At 35.9% G+C, this 18,551-nt stretch overlaps 2 protein-coding genes across 2 annotated transcripts; one reads left to right on the forward strand and one right to left on the reverse strand.

Annotated features, from left to right (window-relative positions):
* Positions 1-12,380: 12,380 nt before the first annotated feature.
* Positions 12,381-12,860, reverse strand: LOC115228528. The gene has a single exon (XM_029799098.1). The coding sequence runs from the start codon at positions 12,858-12,860 to the stop codon at positions 12,381-12,383; it is 480 nt and encodes a 159-aa protein (XP_029654958.1).
* Positions 12,861-17,614: 4,754 nt separating this feature from the next.
* LOC115228529 (protein ZBED8-like) lies at positions 17,615-18,157 on the forward strand. Its single transcript, XM_029799099.1, has one exon. It carries the CDS (start codon positions 17,615-17,617, stop codon positions 18,155-18,157), a length of 543 nt encoding a protein of 180 aa, XP_029654959.1.
* Positions 18,158-18,551: the final 394 nt, after the last annotated feature.

Here is an 18,551-nt window from a genome sequence, read left to right on the forward strand (position 1 = left end):
GCACATTTAGTTTATAATGTGTATTTACTAAGAAACTCAAAATATACATCGTTCATATGTTAGAAGCACATTTCAATAACGAAGACAAAATTATCCAAAATTTAATATTAGTCCTTCCTCCATTATTTATGACTACCGAAGATATTCTTCTTGGAATTTACTCAAAAAGCTTAATAACCACACCTGTATCAATGTTTTCCCAGGCCTTCTTGTTTCATTCCATAATTCTTGAATCGTTGATGCTCCACATTTTTCAACTTCTTTTTTTAAAATTGCCCATAGATTTTCAATTATATTTAAGTCAGGAGATTGACTTGGCCATTTTTCATGAGTTTTATGTTGTTTTCGGCCATAAACGCTCTAGTGGATTTGATGTATGACATGTTGCTCCATCTTGTTGAAGAAAATATTTTCTTCATAAAAATTTTCAAATCCTTCTTTTATAACGCGTTTATATTCGGCAGAGTCGACTGTTTTTCGGCAAAGGACAATTGATCTTTGCCCATTGCTTTTAATTGCTCCCCAATTGATAAAGGGAATTTCACAGTTTCAATTGAATATTCTTTCTGTAATTTTGATCCAGGGAGTCTTTTTATGTATTGCCTAGACATCTGATTTAACTGAATCCGGCCTTTATCAGAAAGTATCACTAAATTCCAGTCGTCTTGATTCCACGGAATTTTAGTAAGACACCATGTATATCTGCAGTCAATTTTGGTTTTTTCACTGCAATGCGTCCGAATAAATTGTTGCGTCTCAAAATTCGTTTAATTGTCGAAAGACTCACTTTTCCGGAAAAAATACAGCATATAAGAAGATCGTTGGCGGTCATTTTTGGGTGTAATTTTGACATTCTGATAAGATAGCGTTCATAATTTTTGGTTAATTTTTTGTTCCTTCCCTTTTTTGGCATATCGTTATATAAATATCCGTGTAAAAATCGCTTTTTAATTTTTTGAATGGCACAACGAGAGATTCCCAAATTTTTGGATATTTTCACCTGAGATTCGCCATATTTTAATTTTTATTATTATTATTATTGAACCAGAAAACCACCGTCATAGCCAAAAGAAAGAAGAATTCAGGTGATCCCAGCCTCCCTCAGCAGTTCGCGCAGCCTCTCCCGATGTTCCGCCGTTGTCCCGACGCATTTTCGGTACGGACGGGGATTTTCAGGACGAACCTCTCTGTTGTTCCAGGCTTTTGGAATAATCTTTTTATCGGAGAAAGTATTTAGCAGGTTTGCCGCTTTCACTCGAATTTTGTCGATTTTTGATATATTGTTTGCACTTAATTTTGTTCCCCAGATTCCGCACGCATAGCCGATCGTAGGTTCCAAGTATTGATTATATATGTTGTTTAGGCCATATAGGCCTTTGCATTCTCCTGCGTTCTTCAGGAAGGCATTCAGGAAGTTAATCTTTCTTGCACCCGCCATAACTACATTTTCGACGTGGGTTGAAAAGGTTAGAAAGGTGTCGAATGTAACACCAAGAATCTTCTGGGTTTTGCTCTGCGGTATAATTTCCCCGTCTAACTTCGCTTCAATTGAGACTTTCCCAAGCCTTCTGTTTTTCGTAAACAGAGTCAAAATAGATTTTTCCGGACTTGCCTCCAGTTCGTTTTTATATAGCCATGAACTCAGATTGTTGAGGTTATCCTGTATTCTATCCATGCTTTTAATTTTTCGATGACAAAAAACCTGTTATAAGCTGATACACGAGGCATTTGAATTTTTTATTAGAATTAATAATAATAAATTATAGAATTATTGCTTTTTACATAAGTGCCTCTAACATATGAACGACCAATTATTTTTTGTTTTCAAGTTTGAGAATACTATCGGTCGAATATTTATAAAAACTTTGGAAATGTTTAATTTCCTTTAAAAACTTAATTTATTCTTTAAAATCTTTCGAAAAATAATAAATAAGTGCCTTTTTAGGGAAAAAATAGGGTGCCTCTAACATTTGGACGGGACTGTATTTTACGTTGGCACCAAAGGTAGTGATTTAAGTGGTCAGTCGATCGTGAATAGAAGTTAAGCTGTCACAAACGGGGAAAACAGAAAAGAAACGTTTATTCTAATATCAGAGCAGAATCAAACGTCACTAAGGTATGGTGAAATGTTGAACAGAGATATAAAAACATACGAATGATCTGAATTAGAAATAAAAAAACAGTTCATTTTCTAAAATTCACTAAAGATTGACGAATTAAATAAAATATTGTAGCAGACTAAAAATATCATTGAGTAGCTTTTTTACTTGTAATTTAGAAGTAGATTATAAATGGCCGTATGGCCATATAGATATCCATCTATAAACCCTCTATGATAAAATAAAAAGACGACGATTAATGCAACCCTCAGTGGTTGCGAGGCATAAAAAGAAAGAGCCTATACTTTTTAACACCAAAAAATAAAATTCTCGTGGAAAGTGTGCTAAAATAATTGAATGAAAAGTTCATTTTGCAATTTTCAAATCAATTATATTAAGTTTTTAAAATTTTTGACCTTCCAAGATTTTGAATCTCAGGTGAAAACGTAAACGATCTGACAAATCTCTCATCTTTCTTTTTGAAAAAGAGAAGGCTTGGGAAAACTGTACTCTTCCTACAAAAACAGGACTGTCACCGCAAAGCCGTACTGTAAACAAAGCGATGGTTCTTACAAAAAATCGACTACGAAGTCTTTGAGTGACTTGGTTGAAGAAGAATGCTATCTTCGGAATACAAGCTGATGCACGTGGGGAACTTTTTCTCTGTTGATTGAGGCTGTCTGAGATGCCTAATTTAGGGAGTTTCGGGGATAAAGGGTCTTTCTTTTTTAAGCTTTTAATAATTCAGGGGATACCCCGAAAACTTCTTGGCATGTCACAGTCAATATTCTACAAATATGGTAGCATGAAATCCAACGGAAGGGAAAAACTGGAAAAATCAATTTAAAGAATGCACTTCGAGACTAGCTTTACTCATAGAATGAAGAAACTGGTTGTGACTCTGTTTGCAAAGAACGGATATCTCGAGACTCAATTGGTCATATGAGCTATTATTCGTCCGGGAAGAGGATTTTCTATCTTATAGACACATGTCATTTCCTCCCGGATTTGCGTACTGGCAAACTCATAATCTATGATAATGACATTTTGATCATGGATACCTCAAAAAGGATTTTCCAGTCTTGGAGAAGACTTCTATAAGAGCTTGGATTTAAACTTTATTGGCTTGTATGTAGACCACGTAGCAAATCAAAAAAAAGGAGTGTGAGGAGGCAAAGAAAAACGCCTTTTATGACTTTCCTTTTGATCTGGGCATACACTTCGGAGGTCATCCACTCGCCCTGACGAAACTGCACGCTTTTTGATTTTATTTTAAGGCATCTAACGCAAGTCAAATGGGAATCGCATAGTTTTTAACTATCTTGGGATCATATGCCCTTCAATTGGCAAAACAGTATAAAAACGCCTTCCAGCTTTTTAACCAATTCTCTATTTGAAAGTGGTTTCTATGTCTCTAGCAAAGAGAAAAGATTTTAGTTCACATACTTGTTCTTTCTGACCTCAAAAACAAAATGGACGATCCACTTTACGTCGAAACTCCTAAATTATTTTAAACAAGACAAGCTATCTGAAACAGCTTTTTGGAAACGATGAAGTCCTTGAAAATGCCCCATACTCAACTAGAATTTCAAAATATTTCCTTCATAGGCCTCAAAAAGGGCAAGGTTTGCAAGCAAATCTTTTCGTCATGACAAACTCTTTTTAAAAAAAAAGAACACATGAGTTATAGTACAGCTTCACTTCAACCTGCCCTGTGATTCACTACAGCGTTTTAATTTTAATCCCATAAATACTTTGGCGCATTTGCGAGTCTCGAAGATTCATTTTTGATCAAATTCCATCAGATAAAATCAAACTGAAAGATAATCATATATGAAGACAAAACTACTTTCAATGTTTATTGAAACTAGACTAAAAAATTTAGGTTATATCAAATCTTACAAAATATGTCAACTTATGCAAGTCTGGAAGTTATCATAATATTGGAGAAGCAATAATTATTCCTGCTGCAGAAATAATTTCATTTCGAGTACAAAATGGCGATGCAAATAGAATACAGTAAACTCTCTCAAATTTTCTATTTTGGTCCTTGTCAAATTTACGGCAGATTTAGGAAATGGCAAATTTCAGAATTCAATCAAAATTTTAAAATAAAAGAATAGAATATGGAATTATTGAAGCACATATTCAACAAGAAAAAAGAAGAAAACTTCACAAAATTAGCGTTTAGGGGGCATGGGTGCAAGAACCACAAAGGTCTCAATAGAACCAGACACCAGGTGATCGTACATCTTTAAAAGAATAGGCTCACTTAATTAGGCCATTCCATAGAGCCTTCATACGAACTAAGCACGTAGCAGATACAACCTCTCCTTATTTGCTGCTAGCACATAGGCATGGATTTCCTTTATTATTCTACGGATCATACAAATCCATATCATTGTACTCATAAGGTTCAACCTCCACAATACCCACATAATAATTAAGCAATGAAATGAGAGACTCATTCAATGCATGGAATAAATTCATAGCATTTAGACGATCTTTACATAACATTGCTGCCCGCTCCCGCACTTCCTCTATTATTTAGATCTTGGTTTCAGGGAGTATGAGCGATTTGGAGCTTTTTGTGATCCGAGGTATTTATAACTTGCAAGGTCGGTCTTCCCACATACTCCTCCATCTGACTATCATCTCGAAATTTGACTGTATTGGATTTGAAATATTTATTTATGACATGACTCCACGGTGTTAAGCAATTTAAGAATTATCCAACAGTTTCTATCTAAATTCTGTTTCATTTAAAATTTTATTGAGCTATTAAATATTGAGTAAGGTTCGGAGCTGTCGCTTATTGAATGAGTTCTTTGCTTGTGTCCCCGGTATTGTATAGGAGAATAGGACAAATAAACGTTTAAAATATTCTTAGACGCAGTTTTATTCAAATTTCTTTTTTATCCATTTCACCAAGACATCAATTCCTGTTGAGACCACTTAGTTGCCGTTGGGACGAACGTGGAAATGCATTGGGAGAATACGATACGTTATTTTGACATATATGAAAATATGGAGGTTATGAAAGTATTTGCAAGGAGGGTAATGTTAAGTCAGAAAAATAAACATATTGAAAAGCAGAATTGTGAATTACAAGAATTTTTCAAAAATATTTCAATTCGGATATTAAAAATTTATTGGATATTTTTTTCCCGAATGACAATTTTAAATGTTTATCCTACTAAATCCCTTCGAAACCTCAGAAATCGTCAGTAAGGCCATGACTCAACTCCTCGCGTGAGAAATTTCCTAAAAAACAAACGACCGGAGGAAGACGAGCTGGATCTTTCAGCGAATCTTGGTCGCGGTACTCTGCGGAAACTTATTAGAAACGCAGTTTGGCGTCGTTGAGCTGACCTTCCTACTAAATTGTCCATGAATGCGGTAATAATTAATGAAAGTTCCCTCCTTCTATTTTTCAATAAGATTTTTTAAAATAAAAATATATTAATTAGCTCACATTGGATGACAATAAATAAATAAACAATACTTGTATATATTTATCGTGCATTGTGGTATGCTCTGGTGTCTTTACATGCCTTATTATAAATAATCATAATATAATTGCCCTACTTGAATAATCATAATATTCTGGATTTTAAACACAATTCCAAAATTATTAAAGACAGGGAAAGTTATGTGTCCTGTCTATACCTGATGTATACTCATATTACGGTAAATACTGGAAATCAAAATAATTGTGTTTATTATGTTGAAAATACATTAATGTTGGGCATTTAACCAGCGAATAGAAACATTAGTTCACAACCTATGTAACCCGGTTAAAATACAACCGCAAAAATACTCCAGCAGATTTGTACGGTTTGTTATCAAAAAAATGTGTTTATCATAATGAAAATACATCAATGTTGGGTCATTTAATGAGCTAATAAAATGTTCACTCATAACTTTGTACCACTTGTAACCAAGTTATAGTCTTTTTAAAATTTCTATTTCTAACGTAAGGTTTTAAAAAGAATACAATCTCACATGTTTACTATAAAATGTTCACTCATAACTTTGTACCACTTTTAACCAAGTTATAGTCTTTTTAAAATGAAAATTTCTAACGTAAGGTTTTAAAAAGAATACAATCTCACATGTTTACTATAAAATGTTCACTCATAACTTTGTACCACTTTTAACCAAGTTATAGTCTTTTTAAAATGAAAATTTCTAACGTAAGGTTTTAAAAAGAATACAATCTCACATGTTTACTATAAAATGTTCACTCATAACTTTGTACCACTTTTAACCAAGTTATAGTCTTTTTAAAATGAAAATTTCTAACGTAAGGTTTTAAAAAGAATACAATCTCACATGTTTACTATAAAATGTTCACTCATAACTTTGTACCACTTTTAACCAAGTTATAGTCTTGTTAAAATGAAAATTTCTAACGTAAGGTTTTAAAAAGAATACAATCTCACATGTTTACTATAAAATGTTCACTCATAACTTTGTACCACTTTTAACCAAGTTATAGTCTTTTTAAAATGAAAATTTCTAACGTAAGGTTTTAAAAAGAATACAATCTCACATGTTTACTATAAAATGTTCACTCATAACTTTGTACCACTTTTAACCAAGTTATAGTCTTTTTAAAATGAAAATTTCTAACGTAAGGTTTTAAAAAGAATACAATCGCACATGTTTACTATGTTCATTATACTCAAACTTATTTACGACACAATTCTTCAAGTCGGCAGCGTCATCGTTTCTTTCTGTCTATTTCAACTGGTATTTATGCATATGCTAATAATCTCCAAGTTTTCTCACTCGCCTCACACTAAGCTCATTCCACCAGGAGTGTCGACGAGACCATGGCCAACTTGAGTGATGCACTCTGAATTCTGCTGTTTAAATTGACTCATGACCACGAAGTACGCATTTGCTCATAAAGCACACATTTCATGCCACCCTAGATTACTTATTTAAATTACATCAATTGACAAAAAATTGAGTCATATTTAAAATATTTTTTTGGTTGAGCCTGTAGATATGCCCGTTCTTTTAGCAAACTTCTGTGAAAAACTCTTCCCGATTATTTAATAACAGTTAAAAATAACAACCTTTACGATACCCTATAGAAAAAAGATATTAAATGTTTCCCTAAGGAACCGCTTAATCTTTACAAGTTTTAATTATTCTTGGTAGTTGTGGACTCTTATTTTATGTCATACTATCTTTGTGATCCTGCTGTAAAAATAATCATCCATTTAAATTTGGTATATAGACTCGATGGTTGGTAATGGCGATTGTGTTATTTTGGATGGCCAGAAAAATTCATTCGGTAACCACAAAATTTCACCAAGATTGGGAATTCTTTTTAAATAAGAAGCCTTAGGTGCATAATAATATCTGGATGCCCACCTAGACAATACTACATGTGTCCGTACATACCGAAAGCATCCGAAAGCCTTTCAAAAATGAAGACGATCTCAACATGTTACGCCACGCGGCTTGTAATATAATGAATTGAAGAATGTTATCTTATTGATCCTTGTTCAGTTTCTGTTTTTTTCTTTCTTCTTCAGACTCTAGCAACTTTATTTTTCTGGAAGCCACGTGCTTATGTATTCAAGTATCATCAGCGAAGTGTTAATTAGCTTTGTTTATATTTGGAACTAAGCCGAGAACTGATCTACTTCTATACTCCAACTGTCGTTCTTGATTAATGAAAACATTTGTGACAAATGTTTTCGCTTTTGTACGTCCTGCAGCGATTTCTGAATAGACCTTATAATTAAGCAGTTTATTTTCTTAAAAAAGTCATAATCTAACTACTACATAGAACACCGAAATTTAACTGCAATCTTGTCAACTGTGGAAACGTTAGTATACACTGCTGGAACTAGATTTTTCCATCCCAAAATCAGTTACTTATTCGTATACAATAGTGAATGTCATCAACATTTATGTCATTTTGTGTGTGATGACATGAAATGGATTAATTAACAAATACAACAAGAGGTATTTTGGGGTTTAAGATATGTTTATACAGGCTTATATATAGTCAACTGTTTTTAAGAGGACTTTAGAAGATATCTTGTTTAATCTGATCCAGTCCTTTACTTGCTGATCCAGTCCTTTCCTATAATTTAGTCAGCGCGTGGCGACGGACTGCAATTGATCATCAATTCCACACACAACCTTAATCATAATTTTAGGATTTGTCACGATGAAAGTTTTATAGAAAAAGAAATTCTAGAAGTCACTTTGATGATCACTTGAAGACTTCATTACGAAAATGCTTCCAAGCTCCGCTATCACTCTGTTAGGAAATTAGGTTATCATGACATTTTAGCAACGAAGAAATTCTTTTTTCTGAGAAATATATTAAAAGTGAATTAAGAAATATTTGAAAAGTCCTTGAATTAACGTCAACTCACATACCATCATCCACCCTCTATATATTTCCATTATCCTCATATGTATTTTTGAGCCCGTGGGTAATTTCTTGTAATAAATTGATACTTTTCTAGTTTTTTAACTGAGACTGAAGCTTGTCACAAATTTAGTCCAACAGTAGTTAAACTTGATTCTCGTGTTTCAGTTGCCGCCATTAGAACACGTCAGAATAGACATAAATCATGAGCTATGACATTTTATGTCACCGTCCAGACCGGCCGGGGCGCCAGATCGGTCAGGTCAATTATCTAAATACAAAACAAATATTTTTCCTACAAAACATTTCATTGCAAAAAAATATTGATAATAAAAAAATAAAATCTTATTAATAAAAAAGTTGAAAAGATTAGCATTAATCAATGGTTTTAGTTGAATTAACTCGAGACACCCTCGAAAAAATTAGGGAGTATTTGGAATCAGGCCACCTTGATGATTCCTTGAGTTTGGAAGAAAAGGCACGAATACGGAGATATGCCAAAAAATTTAGTTTCAAGGAGAACAACACCTACATTTCTAAAAATGGCTCAAAGTTGCGTTTTTTTTGTATCGAAGACACTGAACTTAAGTTAAAATTCATTGAAGTAGTGTATTTGTTTATTTAAATTAGGCTCAACACAATCTTAATCACTTTGGACGTGATAAATTGTACAGTTTATTGACACTTACCATTTATGGTGCCAGACGTACTGATGTGGCATCTGTGGTATCTCAATGTGTTTATTGTCAGGTAAATTACCAATTTTATTAATTCTAGTCGAAACGATTGCTTGCGACTAAACCAGCAATAACGCCTATTATTGCTTCTTCCCCAAGATCTTATCATACATTGTAGATCTTATCGATTTAAGACGCTATTCGACCCGAAATGAAAATTATTCCTGGGTAATTTAGTAATCTAAATAACAGATTCTTGTTTTATTGGATTCCTTTTCAAAATTTGCTATGGTAAAATGTGCTTTTACCAAATCAGCTAAGGAGATCCGCGGAATCCTAGATGATATGTTTTGTATTATGAAGAGGATGAAAAAGATCAAAGTATACATATTAGCAGAGTAAAAAAACTTTAACTGCAAATATTCATGGGGTTCGTTCTGTGTTTTTTTATCGTGTCATATTTACTTAATTGTGAAATAATTGTGAAATAATTGTGCCATTGTGACAAATTCGACGCGGCCAAAGGCCGCATAGGGAAAAATATTCACATTGAATCATCCGGCCGTAGGCCGGATTGTATTTTAGAGTTTTAATGATGAAAATAGAAATTTACAACATTTTTACAAATTAAAAATGGATTTTTCTAATAAACTTTATTGTTGAGAATTGTTTGGCTAACCTTGGTTAAAGCGTTTTTAAATAAAATGCAAAATCAATACGGTAATTATCTGGAAATGACTGGATGTTGGTTTTTATGAATTCAGTAACTTCAATATTTTGGCAAAAATAATATTAAAATCAACAAAAGAATGAACAGAAAAAGAAAATAACTTTCGAAGGTAGTTTTTATTAAAAATTTTATACATAACCGATCTGGCGCCCCGACCTATCTGGACGGTGACATTTTATAATTAACTTTGTCAGCTTATGCGCTCAATGAATCGGTGAATTCATATTTTTTCAAATCCTATAAAATCATTTAAAAATCACACTTTGACATTAAAGAAATGTTTTTTTCTATTAAATTTATAGATATTACGATAACCTTGAAACAATGATAGCAAACGTGGATCGACAGGGCTTCCTTTTCTTTGGTAATTGAGAAACAAATTCCATATTACCAATGCTTAAAAATATTACAAATTATCATTAATCCGTCGGGCAGTGGTCATCGGTAAAAAAATAACCTCTTGGAAACCACAGGGGCAGATTACATCGAGATACGGACTCTCCACAAATTATTCCGTCACTTTGTATGAGAAATAAGATATTTATTAACATATCATGTCATTAAAGAAGAGGCAGCAGAATCCAGTGAAATTAATTCAGAGCTTAATGTTCCTCGTCAAAATAATAAACCAAATTTAATCCTTTTTTGAATATTCGTTATTTTAAATAGATTTCTTGTTAATAAATAAATTGAAAATTATCATCTTGGATAGTTCTCATGTATATAATTGGAAAAGATAAAAGGTCTCGTAGTGAAATTGGCTTACAGAGAGAACTTGAGGAAGGTTTGAAAACTCTCAAGTCTCCTCTGCGCCCACAATCCCGATGGTCCTGAAGAAAACTTGTGTTTGATCACTATGCTAGGCGTTTCACTGAAAGAAACACTTCGGTGCTTTGTTTTTATCTTTCGTTAACGATTTCTCGTTGTTCGTTAGGTTTTGGTTTTTTGAACATAAAAACAATTCTATTCCAAGGATTTTCAAAAATAAAGTTATATAATCAATTATCGAATTATAACTTATATATTTTCTAAAAATATTTATTTTTTGAAATAAATAAAAATATCGAATTATTATCGTGTTCTGCACGCGTTGTCTTTGTTTTGTTTTTGTACGTTGATTATTATTTTTTATTCAATTTTTTTAAAGTATAATTTTCTATATGCATTTTATTGCTGATTAAATATTGGGTACATGTAGAATACCTTGAAAAAAGTTATTTTACAAGTTAATTTGTGCCTATTGTCTTACTAGTTTAATCTCAATTGAATGCGTCTTTTTAATTGATTTTCTTTCTATTGTATATATTCATTTTTATTGGTATTTCATGATTTATCAACTTTATTGTATTTTTCTTTGATCAAAATTTGATTAAATCTTTGTAAAATATTACTTTTTAATCTCTTTATTATTCACAATTCTTAAATCTTTGTAAAATATTGACTTTTCAATTGGTGTTCCGAAATACTTTTATTTTAATTTTAACCTTTGCCGTCCGTATGTGCATAAAATTCAAATGTTAACATTTTCCTGGAAAATTTGTTGATCTACTACAACATATTTGTTGTTTGATAATCCATCGTATAATGCAGGCATTCTCAACCTTTTTTGGTTCATCGCCCCCTTAGATATTTTATCGCCCCCTTGTCCACATACAATTTGAAAATTTTTGGGCATTGTCCCTTAATTGGTTGTTTTTTGTATATACAGTTGGGCAAAAAAGTCATGGCACCTTTGCAAATTTTGACTAAATTTAACAATTCTTTTCAAAAAAATTATTAAATACATTACTTCAAAAAATAAATTAGTAATATGGAACTTTTTAGATAAATTATTAAAAAAACTATCTTAAAGGGAATTTTTAATAGTGCACTAATTAACAATTTATTTTTAAAAGTCAATTTTTTGAGGGAAAAAAGTAATGGCACGAAATCCAATTAATATTTAGTTCCATTCCCTTTTGCTAGCAGAACTGCTTCCAATCGTTTTTTGTAAGAAAAAATTAGTTTTTGACATTCTACTTTAGAAATATTTTTCCATTCTTCTTAGCAAATTGTTTTTAATTCCTAGATATTTTTTAGTTTTCTTAAGCCAACTTTTATTTTTAATATTTTCCATAAGTTTTCAATGGGATTCAGGTCTGGCGATTGACTTGGCCATTCCAAAACATTTATTTTGTTTTTTTCTAACCATTTAACGGTTACTTTTGACTTGTGCTTAGGATCGTTGTCATGCTGGAATGTCCAATGTTGTGTCAAATTTAAGTTCGCGACCGAAGGTAAAAGACATTTTTCCAAAATTTCGCAATATTTAAGAGAATTCATCATTCCATCAATTACAAATAGTTCACCAACACCTGTTGATGAAAAAAAACCCCACAACATGATACTACCTCCCCCGTGCTTTACGGTAGGTATGGTGCATTTTGGGATATACGCCTGATTTGATTTGCGCCAAATTGAAAGCGTGTAGTTCAGTCCGAAAAGTTGTATTTTTGATTCGTCCGACCACAAATATTGTTTATGAATTCATTTTCTTTGTTCAAAAGATTTTTTGCATATTGGATTCGCGCTGAAAGGTGTATTTTCTTTAATAACGGAACTCGACGGGGCCTTCGCTTATTGATACCTTCTTTGCGTAGTGTAGAAGTGATTGTACGAAGGGACACTGACGTTCCTGTGATTTTTAAATTATCGGCCAATTCTTTTCGAGTTATTTTTGGGTTTGAAGTAACTAATCTTTTCATTAATGAAGAAGAACGCAGAGATATCTTTTTTGGAGCACCCGATCTTGGTTTATTCATAACAGTTCCGCGTTGCTTCCATCGAGTAATAATATTTCGAACAGTACTTTTTGGTAATATCAACAATTTAGAAATCTCTCCATAACTTTTACCGTTTTGGTGGGCAGTTACAACTCGTTGTTTTAGGTCCAAAGAATGCTCTTTCCTCATCGACGAGATAATTTTAATAAAAGGCGAAAAATAAAAGTACAGTAAAGTCTCTCGAATCCGCCAATTTCGGGGATCGGCAAAATCTGGCGGATTCGAGAGACTTATCGATTTTTTAATCCATTAATAATTTAAATTATTAAGCCAAAATAATTAATTAAAAACAAAAAAATCAGTAAGTTTCGACTTGTTTCTTCTTAGAGTTTGGATCACTTAAGATCCAATGTTTTCAATATACTCAAGATTTTCTATATTAAAGAATTCTTCTTGATTATAGAACTCTTTTAATTTGTTTAAAGCGATAAAAGCCTCGTTAATGGTAACAACTTTCTGACTTTGTTCACTCGGTTCTTCGCTAATTTCTTGTTCTATTTTTTCTGAATTATTTAATTCAAGTTCTTCAATTTCATTATATTCAATCTCAATATAAAGACTTTCTTCTAACGGATCAATAATATCCATTTTTTCCAGAATATTATCATAATTTTCAATTAAGGGATTTTCATAATTAATATTTTCATTGTTTTGAGTCCATTTTGCATGAATGAAACAATTTAAAATTAAGGAACTTTCTATTTTGTTCCAAGCATAATATGTAAATACAGTGACTCCTCTGAAATTGGCCATTTTTGGTTCCACGTGTTTTTGTGGTCAATTCGAGAAATGGCCAATTTGAGAAATAAAATCAATCTTTTGTGTAAATTAAATTTTGAATAGGAACAACTTTTATCCAGAAAATTTTAAGTAATTAAGCATTATTAATGTTCTTAAAGTAGAATTGGATGCCCATCTGCTTTTTTTGAGTTTTAATGACATTTTCCTTATAGCGCCTTATGGATGTAATCAATTAACTTGAGTCGAGTAAAATGTGTTTTAAATGTTTTTATTTTTTTTTATTTTTTTTTTACTTTTACAAAAACAACTAACATCGAAAATCGTTAAGTTCCAGCGGCGAGGACGCAGTGTGCGTTGCCCCGAACAATGGCCAGGCCGATGCGCTGGCGGAACCAGAGGCCCTCTCTCGAGTCCTTGAGCCTCCTCCCGATGGACTTCCCGACCTCTTTGAGGAACGAGTCAGTCTCCTTTCCTGCAACTCCAGCGGTCTCCAGGGCGATTGCCGTCACGCGGTAGCGGTCTGTGAGCGAAGAATATTTGTGTATTTTGATCTTTTCGGCGTGGTTTGCAGCCGAACAAGGGTTTGGCGCAGAAGAATGGATCCTCGATTTCGAAAAGGTATCCACAACGGTGACATCCCATACGAGGGCCTTCCCCGACGAGTACGGGAATATTGTCATCCCGTCGGGCCTTTTGCCATCTCTCCGATCGAGTCCGACCGGTTCGAGGAGGCACGAATGGCCCGCCATTTCGAGACCGGCCTTCACGATTTCATTGAGGGCCTTGTGTCTGTGTTCCCTGCCTGCGCTCCTCTTGCAGGAAAGTGGGTGCAGTCCCTTTCGTCAACGTCTTCACCGCATCTGCAGCGGTATTTTGCACAAACATCCAGGCCGAGACGGTGAGCCACTCCGATGCGTATGGCAGCATCGTCTAGCAACGTCCCGATGCTGGAGAGAGGAAGAGCATTCAGCCAGCTACCAGAGTGAGGGGCGGATGCCGCACGAAGGCATGCCAGGCGGTGTTGATCAAGGGTTGCAGAGAGCTCAGACACACGCGCTCGGCATGCAATAGAGTCCCAGGCACGTTGGGAGGAGAAATCTTCGGGCCTCTCAGAAAAGGAGCGATCCCAGGTAGTGAGCCCATCCGAAAAAGCACCATCCAGGCAAGATCCGAAAGATTTGAGTAGGATCTCAGAGGCCAGGTTGTTGCACATCGAAAGGGAGGATAGATATGCCGGAAGTGCCACATCGAATGCAGTGCGGATTCCCGCACCTCCGAATCTCAATGGGAGCGAGCATTGGGCCCATCCAGGACCATCGAGGTGTACATTGAGGACGGATTCGGCAGTCTTTTTCAGGATTACGTCGTATGCGGCAAGTAGGTCCATATGCAGGAAGCAGGGATTGCTCCTGAGGGTGAAAATGAGTTTCGGCATATGAATGCTGTTCTTCAAAAGGAAAAATGCAGTGTGCGAGTCAAGATAGAAAGATTTGTTGAAAGTCTTTGGAAGTGTTCGGCTTTGGCGGAAAGCATGCATTGGAGCTTCGTGTCGGACAGGGATCCACCGAGAAAGGTGACATCATCGATTGAGGTAACGTTCGCACAAGGCAGGGTTGCTCTGAGGCGGGCCACAGCAGATCGGAAGTCGGCCTCCGAACACGAGACATTAATGATCTCGGTCTTCTTCGCGTTGACCGAGTGGCCGAGGGTAGCCAGTGCTGGTACGATGTGTTCGACATCCCGAATAACGTGGTCAGCATGGCCACCCAAAGTGGCATCATTAAGATACCACAGATTAAATTGAGAGACAGCAAGGCGAGCTGCCTCATCGATTGTCATCGCGAAGAGGAGTGGCCCTAGCGGATCACCCTGTTGCACGCCGGTCTCCGAACGGATGATCTCATTCCCGTATACAAGACTGCTCTCCGAGCCGTAGGCAAGCGAGACAAGATTGATTATTTCTGGTGCTCTTCGAGCGCATGCTTCCAAAATAGCATCGCGGCGCACGCTGTCGAAAGCGTTGGTGATATCAAGCTTCACAGCGATAAAATCGGCAGTAACTCGTTGGCCCATGTAGAAGAAACCCCTGGTGGCATGAACAGCTCCTTCGCAGCCGCCACGCACACCAACACCGACTTGCGTAGGCGAAAGCTCGGCTCCGATTCTCGTTGCAACCCTTCTGGCTGCGACTTTGCCGCAGAGCCTTCTGAAGTAGTTGCCAACCGCGATTGGGCGGACACCTCCGTCCGGTTTTTGAAAAGCGTGAAGGTGGGCAGCGAAAAAGAGATTCCTCGCGAAGAGGGGGATCCTTCCGTCGATGATCCTTCCGACCAGTTTCGTGATTGAACACGAGAGCCGGATTCCCCGGTGATCGCACAAGTCATGTCCTTGATATGCCCCGGCCGAAGGCCGTCAATTCCCCCGCTGCTGCTTGCTCCGAAAGATCTGATTCCTGACAGAACTTATTCCTCAGTGATGATAATCGGTGTGGGGCTTCGGGGGGGGTCCAAGGCCTTAGGTCTTCAGGGGCCGGCGGATGCTTTAACCTCAGCAGAGTTGATGTTCTGGACGTACACTCGGCAACAGAGTCCCCGGAGCACAAGACTCGGAGGCCGCTCTCACGTCTCCTTCGAGGAGCTTTCGATTCACCCGATCGATCATCCTGGCGTCCTGTCCGATGCCATTTTCGCATAAGCCGGACTTCCTCTGAGAGGAGGGAAGAGGGAAGGGTAGGACAAGATTGTCGCATTCCTCGCCAAAGGAAACTGCCCGAGACTTAATTGCGGACGAGATTCCCTTGCCGGGATTGGACGGCTCGTGCTTGTTTCCCAGGACGAGAGGTGCAAACAGGAAGATACGGAACCACGGGAGGTCTTCTTTGGAACTGAGTGTTTCTGAGATAATTTGTTCGAAGCAGGAAGGGGCCGTCAGGCGTGCTTGTTTGGGGATACGAAGAGGGATGTCTCTTGTGCCACGAAGCGAAGACAGGGACAAAATAAATTCCTCAGTCGAGAGATTGTGGGGGGTAGTAGTACGAGAGAGTCCCCGATTTGGCCCAGCGCCCTTTGAGTTGAAGAGGCAGCGGGCACAGTGCCATACGCCCAAGGCGCTTGCAGTCGCTTTAGACAAAGATACACAGCTCAGGTGGAAATGGGCATCACAGAGGGCGCAGTGGATTCCCCGTTTGCGGGGGTTTGACACGAGGCACGACTGACATACTGTCGGGGAGCGAGTGAACTGTTCAGGTTTTTTCATAGTTCGATTTTCTTCAGAGTTCGTCATATATTTCACACAGATGGAGAAGCGTTTAAAAACAACGACACGACGCACGTGATTCCGTGAGCAGCACAGAGCGAAGCTGAGAGCAATGATCAAATTAGTCGGGATCACCTAGTTAGTTTTTTCTTTTGGTTAACGGTTGTCTTTGGAATAAATTTTGATTTGATTTGATATAAAGACATTATTGATTGGCTTAGGATGGCGAGTGGAACTCACGGACACTCAAAGGCCTCCCTGAGGTCTTAGAAAAGATAATGTCTGGGTGGCAGGTAAGACGGTAAGTCTTAGTTTGCGGCTCAGAGGCGAGCGTGTGTGCGGGACTGAAAAGGCAGAAATGCCGAAGGTCTTAATTATACCCTCTACTAACAGCCTTTTATTTTAAAATAAAATTTTTCGTTTTTTTCGGAACGTTTGCCTTTATATTATGTCACGGTCCAGTGGTGTGCTTATGCCGTAGGTGTGCCTCCATAGCAATTTTTTTTCATAAAAATTTACTTGGTGGGTTATTTTTATTTGCTAAACCGATTTTTAAAATTTTTTTTCCAAATTATCAACTATTTTTTTCCAATCTAGAGTCTTTTGGCATAAAACAACATAGAATGCAATTTTAAAACTAATTTATTATTTTTTATTATATAGATATTTATTTTGTAAAAATTATAAAATACTATTTAATTACTATTAGGCGCCACAAAGAGTCTGTACACCCAGAAAATTCTTCCTCACATGAATATTTTAAAGTCAAAAGAACGAAGTTTGATTCACAGCCAAAGCTTTAGTGGTTTAATAAATCTCAAGATAAACCGAGATTAGAAGTATCATATGCTGTAATTTTAATTTATATCTAAAACAAATAGGTCTCAATGATTATCGCAAAAAACAAAGCTGCACATAATTCTGGTGAAAAGTTAATCAAACCAGCGGCTCTTGAAATGGCTCGAATTTTGTTTGGTCCGGATGCAGTTACCAAACTTAAGGACATACCATTATCCAACGATTCAATTTCCCGTAGAATTTCAGAATTGTCATCTGATATCCTGAAGCAATTAATTAAAAGAATCAATAAAAGTAAATGCAGAATAAGTATTCAATTGGACGAGTCAACTGACATTTCTAACGTCTGTCAGCTTGTGTCCTATGTTCGCTTTGTTGATGATGAGAATATTATTGATGAGTTTTTATTTTGTTTGGAGATGGATGGACACACTCGTGGAGAGGACATCTTTAATATTTTTGACAATTTTATGAAGACGAATAAAATCCAATGGGATAAAGTTGGATCTATATGTACTGATGGTGCACCTGCGATGATTGGTCATCAATCTGGACTTGTTACTCGTGTTAAGGATTTGGTTCCTGATATTGTTACAAGACATTGTGCATTGCACAAATATGCACTTTGTTAAAAAACTATGTGTTCGTCGTTAAGAGAAACACTAAACACTATTGTAAAAGTGATAAACTATATTCGATCTCGACCACTTAATCATCGAATTTTCCAAACTCTTTGTGAAGAGTTAGGAAGTGATCATTCTATACTACTTTATCATTCTGAAATTAGGTGGCTTTCAAGGGGGAAAATCCTTTTGAGAATTTGTGAACTTTCCCCTGCGATCTCTGTTTTTTCGTGATAATATGCAGCATGATTGGGCCGATCAATTCGATGATTTTACTTTTAAATCGAAAATGTATTATCTTGCCGATTTTTTAACATTTTAAATGAGTTTAATTTGTCAATGCAGGGTAAAATTTTTATTAATTTATTTAAAGGTCTTTATATATCAATTGTCGAGGTCAATC

Source organism: Octopus sinensis, unplaced genomic scaffold, assembly GCF_006345805.1.
Source record: "Octopus sinensis unplaced genomic scaffold, ASM634580v1 Contig10815, whole genome shotgun sequence".
Classification (NCBI taxonomy): domain Eukaryota; kingdom Metazoa; phylum Mollusca; class Cephalopoda; order Octopoda; family Octopodidae; genus Octopus; species Octopus sinensis.